This window comes from Kogia breviceps, chromosome X, assembly GCF_026419965.1.
Source record: "Kogia breviceps isolate mKogBre1 chromosome X, mKogBre1 haplotype 1, whole genome shotgun sequence".
Lineage (NCBI taxonomy): Eukaryota > Metazoa > Chordata > Mammalia > Artiodactyla > Physeteridae > Kogia > Kogia breviceps.
In genome coordinates, this window is record NC_081330.1 from 15,004,298 (window position 1) to 15,023,488 (window position 19,191).

The 19,191-nt window shown below is 42.4% G+C and overlaps 1 protein-coding gene across 16 annotated transcripts in view; it reads right to left on the reverse strand.

The window, feature by feature from the left end:
- Nucleotides 1-19,191, reverse strand: part of INTS6L (integrator complex subunit 6 like) — a 52,547-nt gene that overhangs the window by 19,214 nt on the left and 14,142 nt on the right. For 14 of the 16 annotated variants that reach the window (XR_010838571.1, XR_010838570.1, XM_067023098.1 and 11 more), the window contains 6 exons: nt 10,418-10,567; nt 9,527-9,616; nt 9,126-9,309; nt 8,738-8,866; nt 5,475-5,638; nt 2,845-2,997 (listed from right to left, as the gene is read on the reverse strand). Coding sequence is in view for 14 of the 16 variants with exons in the window: in XM_067023098.1 (XP_066879199.1) it covers nt 2,845-2,997; nt 5,475-5,638; nt 8,738-8,866; nt 9,126-9,309; nt 9,527-9,616; nt 10,418-10,567 (870 nt within the window). In the remaining 2 variants the exon portion in view is untranslated. Of the gene's footprint in view, nt 1-2,844; nt 2,998-5,474; nt 5,639-8,737; nt 8,867-9,125; nt 9,310-9,526; nt 9,617-10,417; nt 10,568-10,821; nt 10,893-19,191 lie in introns of those variants that run through there. The other 2 variants (XM_067023101.1, XM_067023095.1) reach the window with 1 other exon arrangement.

A 19,191-nucleotide genomic window follows, 5' to 3' on the forward strand; every position in this document is an offset into this window, starting at 1 on the left:
ATTCCTTATTGATATTCCTGATTTGATATGTATTATATTGTCAGGTCCCATAGACCTGATTTGCTATTCTGGAGTCCTCTGGCTATCATGTTTTCTTTGTGTTCCATGTTCACTCTTTGGCCCAAATCAGGGCATCAGTATGTACTTTTAGGGACCTAGACCTTCACCTTTTCTAAAGCCCTTCAGCAGGATTATTTAAGACAAAAGTCAAACCCTGATGGTGAACAGAACCCACTTACTTTGCTAATTCTTGGTACCAGCCATATCACCTAAATTCTTGCTATGCTTAGCTGTAGCTAAGAATAAACCCTTCCTATGTAATGGATGCCTCCACAAAAAAATGGGTTGTGTTAAAACATAACTCACCTACTGGATTTCATGTCTTAATCTGAACCTTAATAGAAACAGATAATTGTAATAAAACATGTTGGATTTCCTCCAGTTTCCTAAGTGTGTATAATAGAAAAGGGGGAAAATCATCATAAAGGATAAAAAAGTTACGGCCAGCAAGGATCAGACCTGTAATTCCGCTGAAAGGAAAAGCACTGTTTTTTGTTCCTTTCTCACTCCCTTTCTGTCTTTACTCCCTCCCTTCCCACCTTCATACCTTCCTTCCTTCCCATAAGCCCACTGAGTTTTTCCAAATTTCTTATCACCTGCAGATTCACAGAATTTGGGGGTTCAAAGGGATCATTAGAGACCATGTAGTCTAGAGAAAGTGTCTGATCCAAGACCACATAGCTGGTGGCAGAGCTAGGGTTAGAATCCAGTCTCCATTATGATTTTGCCAAATTTCCCAGCTCCTGGTTCATCTTATTCTTTTTCACTCCCACTAAGTCATCACATTAAACCACTCTAAACCAAAGTAACGTAAGATGCAAGAGAAAGACATATGGCATATCTGAGGGGTGCTGCAGGGATCTTAAGGATTTCTTAAGTTCCTTTGAAGAAGATTTACAAGGAAGGTGCCATATAGAAAAGAGGGTTTCATTTAGGGAAGAAGTATAATTTATAATTTTATTTGCTTTTATTCCAAAATGGTTTTCAATTCGTAAATTCAAGCCTCTGTCTTGATTTTAACTTAGCATTCTATCATCCCTATCTCTACATTTCTAGCATATTTTTGGTGTATTTTATGGAAATATAAACATACGTTCAAAGAAGTGCATGAATTATAAGTATACAGTTCAATGAATGTTCAAAAATGAATGCACGTGTGTCATCAGCACCCAGATGAAGAAATAGAACCTAACCAGAAACCCCATCGTGTCCTTTTCTGCTCGCTACTCTGTCCCCCCAAGAGAAATCACTGTCCCGACTTTTAACAGAGTCAGGCAGTCTTACCTCTTTTTGAACTATATAAAGTCGAATCGTATGATATGTGATCTTTTATGTCTGGCTTCTTTCGCTCAATATTATATTTATGAGATCATTCTGTTTCTTGCACTTTTACATCCTTGCTTTATGCCTGTTCCTTTTTTTTCTACCCAGTTTTAGCATCTTTGGAGAATTCAAGTAGCTTAAAGGCAACTAGTAGCAATGATTTCACATTTTAGGATGAAACAGATGGCAGTCTGAAAGTGTTCCTTGCGTAAGTAGAACCTAACAATTACTGATTGCTATACGGTGCTGTAGTTTCGAAATAGAACAAACATGCTTACAGTGTAGGGCTTCCTTATTATATTCAAATAAAAAGGCTGTGACTGCCAAGTCCGGAGTTTCACAAATTAAAATCCATAGGTGAGTCTCTTAACAAATCAGCAAGCCCTCCTGGCTGAAGTATAACCCTTGCAAGAGCCAGTGTATGTGCATTTGCCTGTGCATCTGCTTCATCCAAGGAAAATCCACATCACACTCACCAATGTGGTTTGTACTACGGGAAGAAGGGTTTGATTACATTACACAAATACATAAAGTAGTTTCAGGCTTATTTATTTATTTATGTTTTGGTCAAAAATATCTTGTACTGGGAATTCCCTGGCGGTCCAGTGGCTAGGGCTCCGCCCTTCCACTGCAGGGGGCACGGGTTCGATCCCTGGTCAGGAAACTAAGATCCTGCATCCCAATTTTTAAAATTACATTTTTAAATATATTTTTTTAATTAAAAAAATCTTGTACTTCCAATCTGTCAAGTTCACAATAAGGACTGAGAACATTGCTTCAGCTGAAGAATCCATAGCTGAATAGAATTACATCCTTTAGGTTAGGGATTCTTTCTTTTAAAAAATTTATTTATTTTCCTTATGTTTTTTGGCTGCGTCGGGTCTTAGCTGTGGCACATGGGATCTTTGTTGAGGCATGAGGGATCTTTTTGTAACGGTGCACAGGCTTCTCTCTAGTTGTGGCACACAGGCTCCAGGGCACATGGGTTCTGTAGTTTGCGGCACGCGGGCTCTCTCATTGAGGCACACGAGTTCAGTAGTTGTGGCTCACGGGCTTAGCTGCCCCACGGCATGTGGGATCTTAGTTCCCCGACCAGGGATTGAACCCGTGTCCCCTGCATTGGAAGGCGGATTCTTTACCACTGGACCACCAGGGAAATCCCTAGGTTGGGGATTCTTAACCTGGGGTCCCTGGATAGGCTTTAGGGGAAGACCTCCAAATCCTCAAATACATAGGTTTCATCAGATCATACTTCCTTAAATGGCAGTGTACGGTAGGCTAGTGATTCATATCAGTCTGAAATTATTTGCTTGGCCTTGTTGCTTATTTGATAGCATTTGTGAGAAACATTACCAACAGACTCAGCTCGACTATTCCCAGATTAACCTTCGAAACTTCTTAAAACAATTCAAAGATCTCAGAGTGGTTCCAGACATTTGGCTGACAACCAAGGATAAGTACCTGCCAGCAGGTATGGGGAGACTTTCGTTCCAGGATGTACTGAGTTAAGGGTGAAGGTTCAAGTTCATATTTGTCAAAGGGAAGTTTGTCTATTACCATTGGCTCACAATCGACACAGGAGAACCTCACAACAGGATGAGATGTTCGTGGAGGCTAAAAAACAAGAGGGGAAAATATAATCCGTTATCAAGAGAGTTTACATTTCTGACAATTCTGCAACCCTTTTATGTTTTGTTAAACCATCGCTGAGATACAGACTACTGTTTTGAGAAAGATGAATTGAGAGAGGTAAATTATAACACTCATAACTACGGTTTCAGGGAAGGAAAAAATAAAACTGCTTTGAATATTAAGAACTCTGAAATTCAGATCCACTTTGCAACCTCCAAGGACTACCTGCCCTTCACTCCTTTGTACCATGAGGTTTCACACAGGCCAGACACTGCTAGGGAAGAAGAAATCCATGAAGCTTTCTAATGAGGTAATGACAGAGCTGGAGCTACTAGCAAGCAAGGTGAACAACTGTAAAGGCATGGAAAAGGCAAGATGGAGCCTGAACAGGAGCCCGTCACAACTCCAGAGCCTGGTTGAAATTTTCTTTGCAGCTGCATTTTTACAGCATTTCTCACACCCACACACTTCCTTGAACAGCTAGAGCTGGGGGGATGCTTTGGGCTGGGCTGAAAGGCCCGTGTACCTGGGATACCAGAGCAGATTGATGGAGCAGCCATTTTATTAATGGCTTTAGCTTGTGGGGATGGAGAGCACCAGAGAGAGAAATGGTAGCAGCAAGGGCAAATGGAGAGAAGAAGAGAGGACAAGTTCCAGGGTCAAGAGTGAGATGTGGCTCTACCTACTCTTGCTGAGAGATCTGTAAGGCTGATGTGAATACGACAAAACACCTGTTTCCTTCATAAAAGGGAAAAACATGCTCATTTGGCTTTATGATTTACAAACCTACAAGATGTTTTGGAAGCTGAGAAAAATAGCCTTCCAATGTGCGTTTAAAGCTGAAGCTACGAGCTATGTGTGAGTTTCCTGAAATTCCTTCTATTCCGTTTTTTTTAAAATTTATTTTAATCAAACTTGCAAGATATTTCTGACTTATTAGATTTAAATCTATAAAAAGACATGAGTGGGGACCTCCCTGGTGGCGCAGTGGTTAAGAATCCGCCTGCCAGTGCAGGCGACACGGGTTCAAGCCCTGGTCTGGGAAGATCCCACATGCCGCGGGGCAACTAAGCCCGTGCACCACAACTACTGAGCCTGCGCTCTAGAGCCCACGCGCCACAACTACTGAGCCCGCGTGCCACAACTACTGAAGCCTGCGCACCTAGAGCTCGTGCTCCGCCACAAGAGAAGCCACCGCAATGAGAAGCCCACGCACCGCAACGAAGAGTAGCCCCCGCTCGCCACAGCTAGAGAAAGCCCGCGTGCAGCAACGAAGACCCAACACAGCCAAAAATAAAATAAATTAATTTAAAAAAAATAGAACTTCATAAAAAAAGAAAGACGTGAGTGAAACCCTGTCACCAGCAATAATGAAACAAATTTGTAACGCAAACATTCAGTCTGGGGCTTGAAGGGGCTGAGAGTAACTGGGCCCTGAGGTTTGACAAGTGTGCCAGCTTGGTGCCCCAAGGGACGGGATTAGGAGACAGAGCCTCACCCACAGCAGGGGCTGAAGATGGCTCTTCAGTCGTACATTCAGGGTTTTCGTGGCCACCTCTGAAAAAAATGCAGGAGCCTCAATATAGTAATCCAGGAGAAAATGAAGTTCATGTCAGAAATGTCTAAAACCTAGATAGACTATAGATTAGCTGAACCAAGAAGGTGCTGGAAGAGCAGTGACCTTTTTGTGCCCCCTCCCTCCCTCAAGGATTACTCTGGCCTTTTTATATTGGCTGCAGGGAGGGAGGAAGATGAAAGGGAGAGGGGGTTTCACATGGTTTCCCTTATTACTAGATACCGTGCCTTCCCCCCTCCCAAGCCAATTCATGGGGTGCTAGGAGCAACTAAAATATCAAACCCTCTTCCACCAAATACAGTGAACAAAAAGATAAACCCTTGCTTAGAGATCATTTTAAAAATATTGCTTAATTACCCATTGTTGAAAGGTGCATTGCCAAGGAACTCAAGTCCACTGATTACAAAAACCTGAAAAGTAGGCCCACAAAGTCCCACTACATGTCTAATGGCTCCCTCAGAGGAAGGAGAATGACCTCTGCTTTGAATATGTTTCTAGAACGTATACAAGGTGCAAAGTAAGTTCGAATTTCCAGGGGATGTACATGAAAATCAATGCCTGCCCTTTTTAGAGATCGTGTTTACCATGTAAATCAAGCCAGCGGCTCTGGCCCTGAAATAAAAACCAAGTCACAGATTGCAAGAGCGTCAAAAATAACAATACTTTAACATCTGAAGAGGGCAGGTCAAGTGGCAAAGGCAACTGAAAGACAGAATGCCAGAACAGAAAGGAGGTCCTCTCTTGCTTTTAGGTACAAGCTAGACTTTCCAGTAAGGAACAGAAGGCACAACTTAAAAGCTTCCAAGCTATTTTAAAAGGTTCTCTGCAATCAACTAATTGAAAATCCAGAATGATGTTTACCTCTTTGTTTTATGACACTTACTAGCGAAGGTAAATTCTGATCTGGCCAGAAAGATTCTGGAATTGGCCAATGTCCAACAGGAACACCAGTCTTAGAGTTAGGCCTCACATAAATGAGCTTATGACAGCTATGCCATGGTTGAGCAGCAAATGAATTGCTTGGCCTGGGTGAATCCATAAGTCCATCTAAAAGTTAAACAAAAGACAGACTAAGGCATGAATTTCCTTTCACAGCCTCTGATCTTCTTGTACAGATTTTTCAGTTAAAAGCAAAGCACAAAACAAAACCAAAACAGTGATTCATGAAAGATGGAAGTAAAAAGTGACTCTACTAGGATTTCTGAATGTTCTCTCTAGCAGCTCTTTTCATCGTCGAATCCATCCCCTCTAATCCAACATCCTGCCCCTCCAATTCCTTAATTACAACCAAAATATGTAGTTATGGGCTTCCCTGGTGGCGCAGTGGTTGAGAGTCCGCCTGCCGATGCAGGGGACGCGGGTTCGTGCCCCGGTCCGGGAAGATCCCACGTGCCGCGGAGCGGCTGGGCCCGTGAGCCGTGGCCGCTGCGCCTGCGCGTCCGGAGCCGGTGCTCCGCAACGGGAGAGGCCCCAGCAGTGAGAGGCCCGCGTATCACAAAAAAAAAAAAAAAAAAAAAAAAAAAAAAAAAAAAATATGTAGTTATATGGAAAACCGTTACAGAGTTAGTTTTAAATTTTCTGAGATTTGGACACATAAACACGCTAAGCCACAACAGTTATTTTTCCAAATTAGGCAAATAAAATTGTTCATTCCCTCGTATAGTTTTACAGTTTTGAATCCGACAAAATAGGTCATAAATTCTATTTAGATTTTCTATTTCCAACTAGGTGAAAAAAAAGTATTCCTTACTAAACAGTTAGACCCAATGACCACAAAGGCAAATTCACCAAAAGGTAGAAGGAATGTTGACAACACAATCTATGTATATAGTTGGGGAGGGAACACGTTTATGTGGACTAACTCATTATAGTTTGCCTATCCCATCATTGAAATCCCATGGAAACTGGGCATCGTATAATGCTGAATAATATATCCTGAATGCATTTTAATTATTTGAACTAGCATATTTCATTTGCCCCCAGAAAACAGGGCAAGGCAGAGTTACATAAACTTTAATGGGACGAGTCATTAGCCTAAATTATATTTGTGAAAGATATGTGTTAGTGATTGGAGTCTCATTGTTTTTTCAATATCATTTGATTTACTTAAGCATTACTTTAAACAAGTAATTACTTTAGAGGAGGGGATTTACTGCGGCCCATGGAGCTCTAGAGAATACACGTAGTGGGCTTCCCTGGTGGCACAGTGGTTGAGAATCCGCCTGCCGATGCAGGGGACACGGGTTCGTGCCCTGGTCCGGGAAGATCCCACGTGCCGCGGAGCAACTAAGCCCGTGAGCCATGGCCGCTAGGCCTGCGCGTCCGGAGCCTGTGCTCTGCAACGGGAGAGGCCACAGCAGTGAGAGGCCCGCATACCGCAAAAAAAAAAAAAAAAAAAAAAAAGAGAATACACGTAGTGTATTCTCTAAAGGGCACCAAGACCCCCCCTCTAAAGTTGAGCTCACAATTCTGGGGATGTGCATTTTTCTGAGGAGAAAGTTCTTAGCTTTCATCAGAATCTCAGAGGTTAAGAACTCTGGACAAAGGGGAAATGGAGCTAGAAAGAATGTCTGAGCTATTTACGTGACACCATCTAATTGGTTTTCAGCAGGAACGTTCCCCTCTCACATGAAGGTAATGAACACAAAATTATAGACCTGAGTGGTCAATCGTTACCAACATGACATGTCCTTCCTTTACAACTAATTTAATTACTTTAAAATGGGCTGTGAAGCCTCAGTCTTCTACAGCAGGTGGTTTTTGTTGTTGGTAGTGGTGGTGGTGTTTTTCTGTGTGTTTGTTGTTTGTTTTTTTTTTTGGCCACGTGGCATGTGGGATCTTAGTTCCCTGACCAGGGATAGAACCTGAGCCCTCGGCAGTGAAAGCCCGGAGTCTTAACCACTGGACTTCCAGGGAAGTCCCCACAGCAGGTGTTTTTAAATTGGAGTCCAAGAACCCCTGAAATGAAATGCAAAATTATGTGTGTCTGTGTTGCCCATGTCCATTTTCCTGGGGAGAGGGGTCTCTATTTTTTTCTAATAGCTTCTCAAAGGGTTCTGGGGACTAAATAGCAAAAAGGTCAGGAACCACAGGATCCACTGCTTCAGCAAGAAATGTGTGTCTTTCTGGCCCTTTGCACTTACTCCCTTTACTTCTCCAGGCAGCTACCACTAATTGTGGCCACAGCGATTAAAATGTACAGATCAGGGGGCTTCCCTGGCGGCACAGTGGTTGGGAGTCCGCCTGCCAATGCAGGGGACATGGGTTCATGCCCCGGTCCAGGAAGATCCCACATGCCACATAGTGGCTGAGCCCGTGAGCCATGGCCACTAAGCCCGCATGTCTGGAGCCTGTGCTCTGCAACGGGAGAGGCCACAACAGTGAGAGGGCTGTGTACTGAAAAAAACAAACAAACAAACAAACAAAAAATGTACAGATCAGATCAGACAAGCACTGTGGTGATGATGGAGTCTAGGTACACATATGTACGTATGTGTATGTGTGAACCAACAGGAATGAGGAGAAGCGATGGCCTAGAACAGAGCTCTGAGGAAGCCGTGCAATGGGGTATGATTCCCTTTCCCAATACAAAAGTAGCTCTGCTTTCATATTTCGAGATGTTGAAGTTTCCATAAAATCGCACTTGAAGAGAAAAGGTTCTGCAGTTAAAGAGTGGCCAGGAAAATACTGGTGTAGGATCTGATAGAATATTAGCGGTTCCTGGCTAAACATTCCCAGATTTCACCAAGATGGCTTGGAACGTTTGGCGCTCACAAGACCAAAAGCAGATGGCAGGTTAAATGGCACTCTGTAGTCAATCTCCAGATATTTCATGAATACAGAAGTGAAGAATTCAGTGTCACCCCAAGACTGGGACCAGGAATACGAAATGGGTAGGGAAAAGGGAGAATTTTCTGAGGCAGATTTGACATTGAATTAAAGCTAGAATCTGGCTACCTCAAATGTATCCACGGGCAATGAACGAACGGTAGTTGTTTGGATGGATGTTTGTAACCACTTGACTGTGTGTGGCTAGTGAAAACTGCGTCGACTGCGATTCGTTCAATGTTTTCTCAATTTCAGATCACTCTCCTATATAACACTTTAAGGTTAAAAAAAAAAAAACCACAAGGTTATCTACCGTACCTTCTCCAGTCGGAAGTGGATCTGGTCCCGTTTTTTCAAAGTTAATAACTACACCACTCTGAACTTTTTGAACTAAAGATTCTAAACATTGATTCAACATTCTCTGTGTTCTAACACAGTAGGAGCGACCTATACCAGAAGGAAAAACAAAGAGTACAAGTTTGATCAAATGAAACACGACTTAACAATACAAGCATCTGAAATCCTAAAGTACAACTTGAAATCGTCAAAACTACACTGGCAGCAAACATCACACTAATGATGAGCTTAAGCAGCAGAGTTGAAAGATTCGGAAGGAAAAGAAGTAAAGACCGGATGTGGCGTTTAAGAAAAACGGTACTCTGCTGCCCTGAATTTTTCCTTTAGAAACAGTTAATATTGTCAATACCTCCTGTGACTTCACACATCTGTGTGATGGCAGATTCATCAGTTGGTACACTCCCTAGCTGCTCTGGTTCAGTAGAAGCCAATCCAGGCAGACGCAACACCAGGGCAAATAACCTTTGATCCCAACGAAAAGGTTCTTTGGTTAGTTCGCTTCCAGGCAGAGGAGAATTCAAAGGCAGATGAAGCTGATAAGGCAAAATTGGAAAAGTTTCATCATAACACCCCACACCAAAATGAAGACGGTTCAAGAGTTAGAGAGTTCACTTTTCTTTGATGTCCTCAATAAAATGAGGCAATCTTTCAAGGATTACCAAGATGGAACGTTTGATCGAACTTATTCTTCACTGAAATAGCTGCATGTTCTCTGCCATTTAAATGAAATTTGAAAAAATGAAATCTCACCTCTTCTTGAACACCAGCAGTACTTGTTAACTTGTTTCCATCTGTGATGGTAATTAAAATAGATGGTTCTAAAAAAAATGGATTTCTCCCCTAAAATACATTTAAAAAGTATTAGAGCTGTGTAAAGTAATAACATTGTATTTCAACTTTCACATTTGCCTCGCCTGTGATCTTTCAAGTGTGTGATAACATTTGCCTGGATAAATAAGAAGGAAAAGATTAGGGACTGAAGTGGGTGGGGATCAAAATAACAATCCTTGCAGAGGTCACTTTCAGAATAAACTGAGGAATTCTTATAATTCAGGAACCCCCCAAACTATAACATCCAAATCCCCCTCTCCCTCTACTTTCCAAGCAATCATCAAAGAAAGATATTCAAGGGATTATAATGGCAGCATCCTCCACACCCGTGTATCATTCAGAGTCCTGGCACAGTAAAGGGGGACATCGGTGACTTATGCTCTGCAACCTGGCCAGTGACTGGCTATTGTGAGCAGAGTTTTTACAGTGGGAAAGTGTAATGATAGCATCAGCAAATGCTATTCTGCCTTCCTCTTATACTAGAGCTTTTTCACTGAATTGAGAGGGACGAGGGACTTAAGGACTCTGAAAGTTTCTCTTCAATTGTCTTGTTCCAATATTCTCAGCAATCTACGCATCCCATGATAGCTGATGATCTGATGCGCAGGCAATTTTAACTATTTTATGGCCAAGCCACATAAAAGACTCCCCCCAAAGGATGTTTGGTAAAGTATGTATTTAAAAGATACAAGGACCTCCTTTGGGACGTTATAAAAAGGAGCAGAAAACCTGGTTAGCCATGCCCAATTTTAAACTCTTACCCCAAGTCACCAAAATAAATCAGCTGTACTCACTCAGAATGTTTTTTACCTGTCCATAATTGTCTATTCCAGATATTAATCTATTGAGATTTAACAAATCGAATGAGGATCTCAGAGCCTGACCAAGAGTAGTCAGCCCAGAAGCCTGAAGATTTTTGAGTTCACTCATGAATGTTGCGTGATTTTCCTTCCAACCAGCCTGAAAACCAAACATTTACAAAGAAATTCCCAATTATACAATGAACGATATACAAAGGGCAAACAACCACCAAATAGCAAGTATGAAACCTCTAACAAATGAATAATTCCTTAATCTAATTCTATTCTACATCTCGACTGATCAAGTGGAACAAAAGCAGGCCATTAGTTTCAGAAAGACTTGCCAGCCTTAATGACCAAGTCTAGTTTGCTATTCAGGCTCAATTGAACCTACCAAAACACCTCAGTATTTACCTTAGTTTGACACTGAGGATGAGCACAGAGCCCGGGCAGAGGACGGAGTAATTTTTTAAATGCATCATCCTTGATAGAGACAATTAGCTATTGAGTGTCTGATTTACATGAACTTTTCTAACCAAGATCTTTTCCTCCCAAACAATAGTTTCACTTTAAACAAGAGTATAGGTGGAATGATAGGAATGGAGCCACAAGTACGTGAAGACAATCCTTCCGGCATCTTTAAGTGTTCAGAAAGGCACAAATCTGGAATAGGGGAGAAAGAAAAGAGACAAAAAGTTTTGACAAAGAAGCAGCATCGCCTAGGCACCCCCAGCACCTATGAACAGCAGCAAAGAACCAAAGACCCAAGGTCAACAGCCACCATGCTCTGACTGAATCATTTGTAGAACAGAAGGAAAGGACCACGTTGGCTGGTCAGCAATGTGGCTATAAAGACAAAGCAGCACAAGACGCCAAGAAGAGAAGCCAAAAGAAGATGGCAGCCAACAGCAGGTCACAGAGGAATAGGCCAGCAAAGGAGACAGTAGACAGCACAGCCTGGCAACTTTGTGGCACAAACAGGCACCTGAGTCTTGGGAGCCCTGCGGGCAGTGGTGTAACATGCTGAAGGTTCAAGCCATGCCAACCAGACCAGTAGAGCTGGAGGTGGAAAGCTGGCGCAAATGATGCAGAGCTGAACGAAATGACGGAAGTTTCATGTTCAGCTAAAGACCATTATCCACACAACTATAGCAAACAAACACTATCTCTTCTAGTTTCATAGCCTCCTAAAGCAATCTGGGTCACAGTGACTGAAAGGCAGAAAAGGGGCCCATTGCCTGTACCCTACTATGAAGTATATGCATGACCTTGAGCAAAGCTGTCAGCTCTTAGGACCTAAGTTTCATTATCTGAAAATGAAGAGGATTAGATAAACAGGGATGCTGTGCGAGGCTGTGCATGTTACAACCCTGGAGAGCCAGTCACATTGTGAGCCATGAGAATGGCGCCCGCTAGGCTTGAACAGTACGCAACCTCCATAACCATACAAGGTGAAGGTGATCCTGGTTAAGATCCTTTCCAGTCCAATAGTCTGGATTCTGTGAAATTAAAAATGTGCTTTTAGGGACTTCCCTGGTGGCGCAGTGGTTAAGGATCCGCCTGCCAAAGCAGGGGACACGGGTTCAAGCCCTGGTCCGGGAAGATCCTACATGCCGTGGAGCAACTAAGCCCGCGAGCCACAACTACTGAAGCCCGCGCGCCTGGAGCCCGTGGTCCGCAACAAGAGAAGCCACCGCAATGAGAAGCCCGTGCACCACAACGAAGAGCAGCCCCGGCTCACCGCAACTAGAGAAAGACCACACGCAGCAACGAAGACCCAACGCAGCCAAAAATAAAATTAATTAATTAATTATTTTTTTAAATGTGAGTTTTCTCGTGTGTGTGTGTGTGTGTGTGTGTGTGTGTATGTGTGTGTCCTAACATATCCTGTAAGTCAAAGGATCTAAAGGTAGAACGTTTCCATGTATTATTCCTTTGGCCAGATTGTATATATGACTTATAGTAGCTGGGAAAAGTAGAGGATGGGAATAATTCCTTATGGCCCAAGGAAAATCTTACTGAACTAGACAAACTAAACTTTAGTTAAAAGGAAGGATTATGATTTGAATTGTCCTCATTAAATACCTAGAAATATCAGCAGGTGATTATTATAAAGCACACTGAATTCACAACTTGGCTTTCTTATTTAGGGTAGAAGAGAAGGTCTACAGCTGCGGGTGAGGGAGAGGGATAGCATCAATTCTTTCCTTTATTTATCCAACAAATTTTTATGGACCAACTATGCTATGCTGGGCAGAATGCTACCTGCTGGAGATCTCAAGAGGAATTAGCCCTTGAGGAGTTCCTGCCACAAAGGAATAAGGAATGCAGTTATGGAGACGGAAAGAACGAATGACCAGGGAGTTAGGGAAGGCTTGTCACAGAAGACGGGGCATTTGAAGAAGTCTAATGGCATGAGGAGAAGATCACGGGGTCCCCACACTGATGTGAGGAGTGGTGGGGGCAGGGCAAAGGAAGAGAACAGAGTTTATAAAAGGACGGGGCTTCCTGGGGAACCACAAGTAATTTGATTATCATCACTCTGAGTACGCAGCAGGAGGCAAGGCTGATAAGCTGGGCTCTGACTATAACGTGCTGTGTACATTGCGCTGGGTAGTCTGGATTTTATCTGTTGGCCCTGGGAATGACTTGAGGTTTTTAACTAGGGGCGTGGCATGATCAGATCTGTATTTTAGCAAGATCGTTCTGCTGGGAGTTGGAGAATAAATTGTGGGGTGGAGGGGAAGCTGAAGCTAGAGGCAGGGAAATGGGTTTGGAGAATGTTGCAATAGCTTATGAGGAAAGTGATGAAAGCCTGAGCGAGGGCAGCGGGGATGGAGAGGAGGCTGCAGATTAAAGAAGTATTTCAGAGGTGGAGTCAGAAGGACTTAGTAGCTAATTACGGGCATGGGTGAGGGAGAAAAGGGGTCATACATTAGGTTGAGTTCTCTTGCTTGGGCAAGCCTGTGAATGGTGGGGTCTTTCACCCAGAAGCCACTTTACAAAGTTGACTTTTTTTTTTTTTCCGGAATGGCTTCATTTAGCAATCTAACTTCTACACTGTACACTCAGAGTTACATCTGCAGCGAGTGTTGAACTCCTCAGAGCCACAAGATAGTTCAAGGCATGACTAAAGAAAAATCAGTGAACTACTTGATCTGGTAAAGGGTTGGGATAAGGTTCGAGCACCACCTAAGCAAGCACCCTATAACTCATCTGTGTTTAAAAGAATGTGTCCTAATTGTCACTAATCAATCTGTCAGAATGACTGCTCTTTAAATTTTCCTTTCTGATATGAATTGAAAACATTTTACAAATTGTTTCTGCACCTGAATCACTGGCATTCAATTTTTAGGTCAATTCCAATCCTTTGCAATGAATTAGACAATACTTGAAATTTGAATGCTATTCCTATCTCAGTACTACACAGTGTATGGGCTACATTTACAACCCAAAGCAATAAACTTCTTGGCAGCAGTTTAGCTCCTTCAAGAGAAGAACTAATGCCCCTAAATCCAGTCTTCAGAATGCTGGAGGGGAAAAAAGGCCTACAGAGTAATTTAAATATCTAGAGAACCTTATTAATGTGAAAAATTCTTCCAAAAAGATAATTATTAGTTCTAGTGGGAGAAAGTATATGTTTATATTCTTCATTCATTGCTTGCAGTTGATTTTTTTCATAAATGAATTCAGGACAGCCCATTGACCTTCTTAATACCGTCTTTTCTTTCAAGTAACTCCAAAGATATCCTACACTCATGTCAGTAAAACCTTTCCTCCTGATAATAACTTCCATATATTTTTACGGAGATTTACAGCTTACAAAGCATTTTCATACTTCACATTTGCCTAAGACAATCCTATAAAATAGGCATGGTATTACCATCCCTATTTTGTTTTAACAGACCAGGAGGAAGTAAGACGAGTATGTCTTGTTTGTTGGGGGGAGAGTGGGTAGAGACGCACAGTCTGGAGTTGCACTATCTGATCCAGTAGCCCCCCAGCCACTGAGAACTTGAAACACGGCTAGTCTGACTTGAGATGTGATATAAATGTAAAATACACATGGGATGTTGAGGACTTAGAACAACAACAAAAAAGAATGAAGATATCTCATTATTTATTTTTCGATTGATTGCATGTTGAAGTGACAACATTTTGAATGCTTTTAGGTAAATAAAGTATATTACTACAAGTGTCACCTGTGGCTACTAGAAAATTTGAAATGATGCGTATGGCTGGCATTATATATCTATTGGACAGAGATCATCTAGAGGGAACTGAAGGTCAGGCAGGAGAACTTGGCCTTGCTTCAGCAGAAAATAGACTCATTAGAGATTCCAAGGCTGGGGGGGGAAACAGGATCAAACGGTGTCTCAGGAAGGTCAGTGTGGCTGGAAAAACAAGCTAGGAGGTTAGAATAGGCATCTAGGCCTGAGGAAAGGGTTCATTGAGAAACATTTTGAACCACCAAGATAGGACTCGGTGACAGACAGACCATAGGCCTAAATGAGACGGAGGAACAGATGATTACAAAACTTCTAACCTGAGACAACTAAAGAATAGAGGTTCAGGACAAAGGAATAACCTGGGGTGAATGAAATCGTAAACTAAGAGTTTACTGTCTTCACAGGTCAAGTTTTGAAAGCCTCCCAGAAGTAAAATGAGGAGGATGATGATAAATAATAATCATAGGTGATATTAATCAGTGCGTATGTGTCAGGAGCTCACTTATGCTAAGCAGAGCAGTTAGATCTATCCTTCTCATCTGAGCCTCATAACCACCCCATGAAGTAGGTGCTATTGTTATGTCCATTTTATAGATGAGCTCACTGAGGCTCAGAGAGGATAAACAACTTGTCCGGGTCAAAACAACTAATAAATGACACAGCCAGGATTTGAACCCCGGTAGCCTAACTTTAGAACCCACCAATGTAAACCACTGTACTAGAGATTCTTCTAGCTATTCCACATATTCACCTCATAGACATGTCTTGTTATACTAGCTTAAAGGTTCCTAAGTTTAAAGGAATTTCCAAATTTCATTAATTTAAGCGTACTTTCCCTGATGTCAGAACGCAGACCAGTCGGGTGTGGGGAGCAGTGAATTAGGCCTTGGAGGACCCGGGTCTAATCCGGGCTGTAACTAACTAGCAAAACAAGTGGTCCAGAGTAAGTCGTTTCCCCTTACTGGGGCTGTTTCCTCACCTAAGCAATGCAAAAACTGAAAACCAACTCTAAGGTCCCTTCCAGTTTTCATATCCTATCATTCCATACCTTGTATCCATCCTTTATATAAATCTGACTTACAGAAAGAAAATGCCTCATATCTTAATAAATACGCTCATTCAGGTCTGCTTTAAATTTGTATAGCCAAGTAAAGACATCTTTGAATATCAGCAGAAAGAGTGTGGGCCTTGAAGTCCGTCAATGCCTTGGGTTCTCCCCGCAGCTCTACGGACTAGCCCACTAGTCTTTTTTTTTTTTTCTTTTGCGGTACGCGGGCTTCTCACTGCTGTGGCCTCTCCCGTTGCGGAGCACAGGCTCCGGAAGCGCAGGCGCAGCGGCCACGGCTCACGGGCCCAGCCGCTCCGCGGCACGTGGGATCTTCCCGGACCGGGGCACGAACCCGCGTCCCCCGCATCCGCAGGCGGATTCTCAACCACTGCGCCACCAGGGAAGCCCCCCACTAATCTTTTATTCCCTACTCATATCACCACAAAAAGGAGAGAGTCTGTACTCCTTTCCTCAGAAGGGCAAAGCCTAAAAGACATATTTTCTACTACCCTCTGCACCCCTATTTCCATGTCCTTATCTGGTATGTTCTCTGCCATATGGTGCTTAAAGGGTAGGTTTTGCCCCTCTGGCAGAACTATAGTGGAGGTCTGTCAACATGTGAACTATTTGCAAGCTTTTTATGAATACACATCTAAGTTATACCCTCCAGCCTAGCTTTTCTCAAGAATAACGCTGTTATTTAGAATTCTGGCTGGCTCCTGGGTCTTATTTCTCCATTGGTTTCAATGGAGGAGGGAAAGGTAGGGGTGTTATTTAATGGCTCCCCCAAACCTCAGCTCCGAACACTTGTCCTTCCTGAACTTCATCCCATTTCGGCAGGACCATTTCTCTGATTCATTGATTTTTATTTTTTTTTAAATGAAGAACGCTTTCCTCCAAGGAAATCTTGCCAGGAAGTATAAACAAGTAAAAGAGATAAAAACAGATCAACTGTCCTTGAAGAGGATGTGGCAGTGGTGTTAGAGCCCTTTCTGTAAACGCCTGCTGTATCTCTGAAGGTCATTTGCAATCCTTTCCCAAAATATAAATGATCGTGTTAGACTCAGAATATAGTGCAGATTTAATGAACACAGTATTAACTTCTCCATCCAAGGTAACTGAAAAACATTTTTTAGGGCAGCTGCATCTAGCTTTCCACAGAAGAAGCGCCCCTTAAAAGACCATTTATAAATGGAATATGTATAAATAAAAAAACAGTTGAATAGTTAAAATTCTCTAGGGTGACAGCTCCTGAAAGAGAATGGCAGTGAATCTTTTCAAACAGCAAAAATAATCCTTCTCTATTACAGATTGTCACAAGCCAGGCTCTCTCACATGCAGCGAGAGAACCTCTCACTGGAAGAGCATCACTTGCTCTGTCCCTCTGACTGGGTGCTGAGCCACTGCACCCGAAAGCCTCTTTGGACCCTACCCTGAACAGCAGTTCAATTCAATCCAAGGCTTCCTAGCTTGTTAGCAAGCCCTTCACAATGAATAAAAAGCCTCGCTGGATTCCAGAGAGAAAATACATGTTGTTTCCCTCTCCTTGACAAGACTTTTAAACTTCTATTAAAGGAAATGAAATCAGCCTGGTAATATTTGCCCTTCATAAACTCATATAGAGGGTTATCCTGAACCTTGGGCTCTTCTTCTAGGTGGTTACAAACAAGATGATTAACGGATTTAAGTATTTTCCCAGATGTTGCAAGTTAAAGCCAAAGAGTCTAAATTTAGCAGGGCCATCATTTCTCTTGTTGAAAGATAAACTATTTTCCTTTTTCCATCTGCTCTCCAGAAGTTGGGGAGAAACTTGCTCTGCAACAACCCAGACAATTTGAATAAATCAACTTCAATGGCATTTTCCACCTAACTTAACTTTCTTCTCCAATTTAACATTCTATCATCTTTGTCATCACAAACTGTTCTTGTGTTGGTAAAGTGACCAGTGGGACAGGATGACATGAAAAATAAGAAGCCCTGCTTTTCCAATCAGCTCTGTCTCCTGAGAAGACAAATGACTTGTCCCTTGGTCTTTGCCCTTAGCTTTATAAGGAATATTTGTGCGAGTTAAAAGTTTTCAACTTCGAGAATTTTCTTCTCACAACTAAAATGGACTCCAATTCTGATACATATAAGAGGAGGTTTACTTGCCTTCTTAGGTAAACAGAACACTGTAACAGCTGAAATCACTTTAATATGTTCAAATGTCCTTTTTTTTCAGTATTTTATTTTGTGTGTGTGTCTCCATATAAAATGTCTTTTTCAATTGTGTTTACAGCTAGAGCACCTATAAAGGAGGTTGTTAAAACTGTGAAATACACATTAGGAAGATGCTATATCATTGAAAGAATAGGATTGTCTCGCTTCTTGTATCAACTTTGAAAACTCTTCTTGCACTACATTTTCTGACCCTATCTGACGCAATATTTTTCCCTTAATACTCTAGCAATTTGGTCTGATTTCACTTTTTTTTTTTTTGTGGTTTTCTCACTTGACTCAAGGTGCTGATACAGTTCTAGGTTCGAAGGAGACATTCTATTATTCTGTGTTTTATGTGTACTAATACAGTTTTCTCTTGTAAAATTACTTGTTTTAAGACTATCCAGTTCTCAGGACAGGAATAAAGACGCAGATGTAGAGAATGGACTTGAGGACACGGGGAGGGGGAAGGGTAAGCTGGGACGAAGTGAGAGAGTGGCATGGACATATATACACTACCAAATGTAAAACAGATAGCCAGTGGGAAGCAGCCGCATAGCACAGGGAGATCAGCTCGGTGCTCTGTGACCACCTAGAGGGGTGGGATAGGGAGGGTGGGAGGGAGGGAGATGCAAGAGGGAGGAGATATGGGGATACATGTATATGTATAGCTGATTCACTTTGTTATAAAGCAGAAATTAACACACCATTGTAAAGCAATTATACTCCAATAAAGATGTTTTAAAAAACAACAACAGGGGCTTCCCTGGTGGTGCAGTGGTTGAGAGTCCGCCTGTCGATGCTGGGGACACGGGTTCGTGCCCCGGTCCGGGAGGATCCCACATGCCGCGGAGAGGCTGGGCCCGTGAGCCGTGGCCACTGAGCCTGCGCGTCCGGAGCCTGTGCTCCGCAACGGGAGAGGCCACAACAGTGAGAGGCCCGCGTACCGCAAAAAAAAAAAAAAAAAAAAAAAAAAAAGAATATCCAGTTCTCTTGGATTCCTTTTTGTCAAATTTACTTCCCCAGGGGCACTTCTTAGTGTCCTGAACTTGCTAAGATACTCGAAGCCCATTTTATTTGATTACATCAGTTCTCTCCCAGAGAACTCTGAATTTTATCATTCTGTGGTTCAGTCCACCAATTTTCATCCACAAGCTTCCGGAAATACTACCAGCCAAGACCACGAAAAAGAAATCTAGCTTACTTGAGTCTTCTACTTTTTAAACAAATTCTTAGAAATTGACCCCCTAATATATTGCAGAAACTTCTTTGACAGTCCGTGGCCTGCTGAACTGTTTTTTCAGCAGA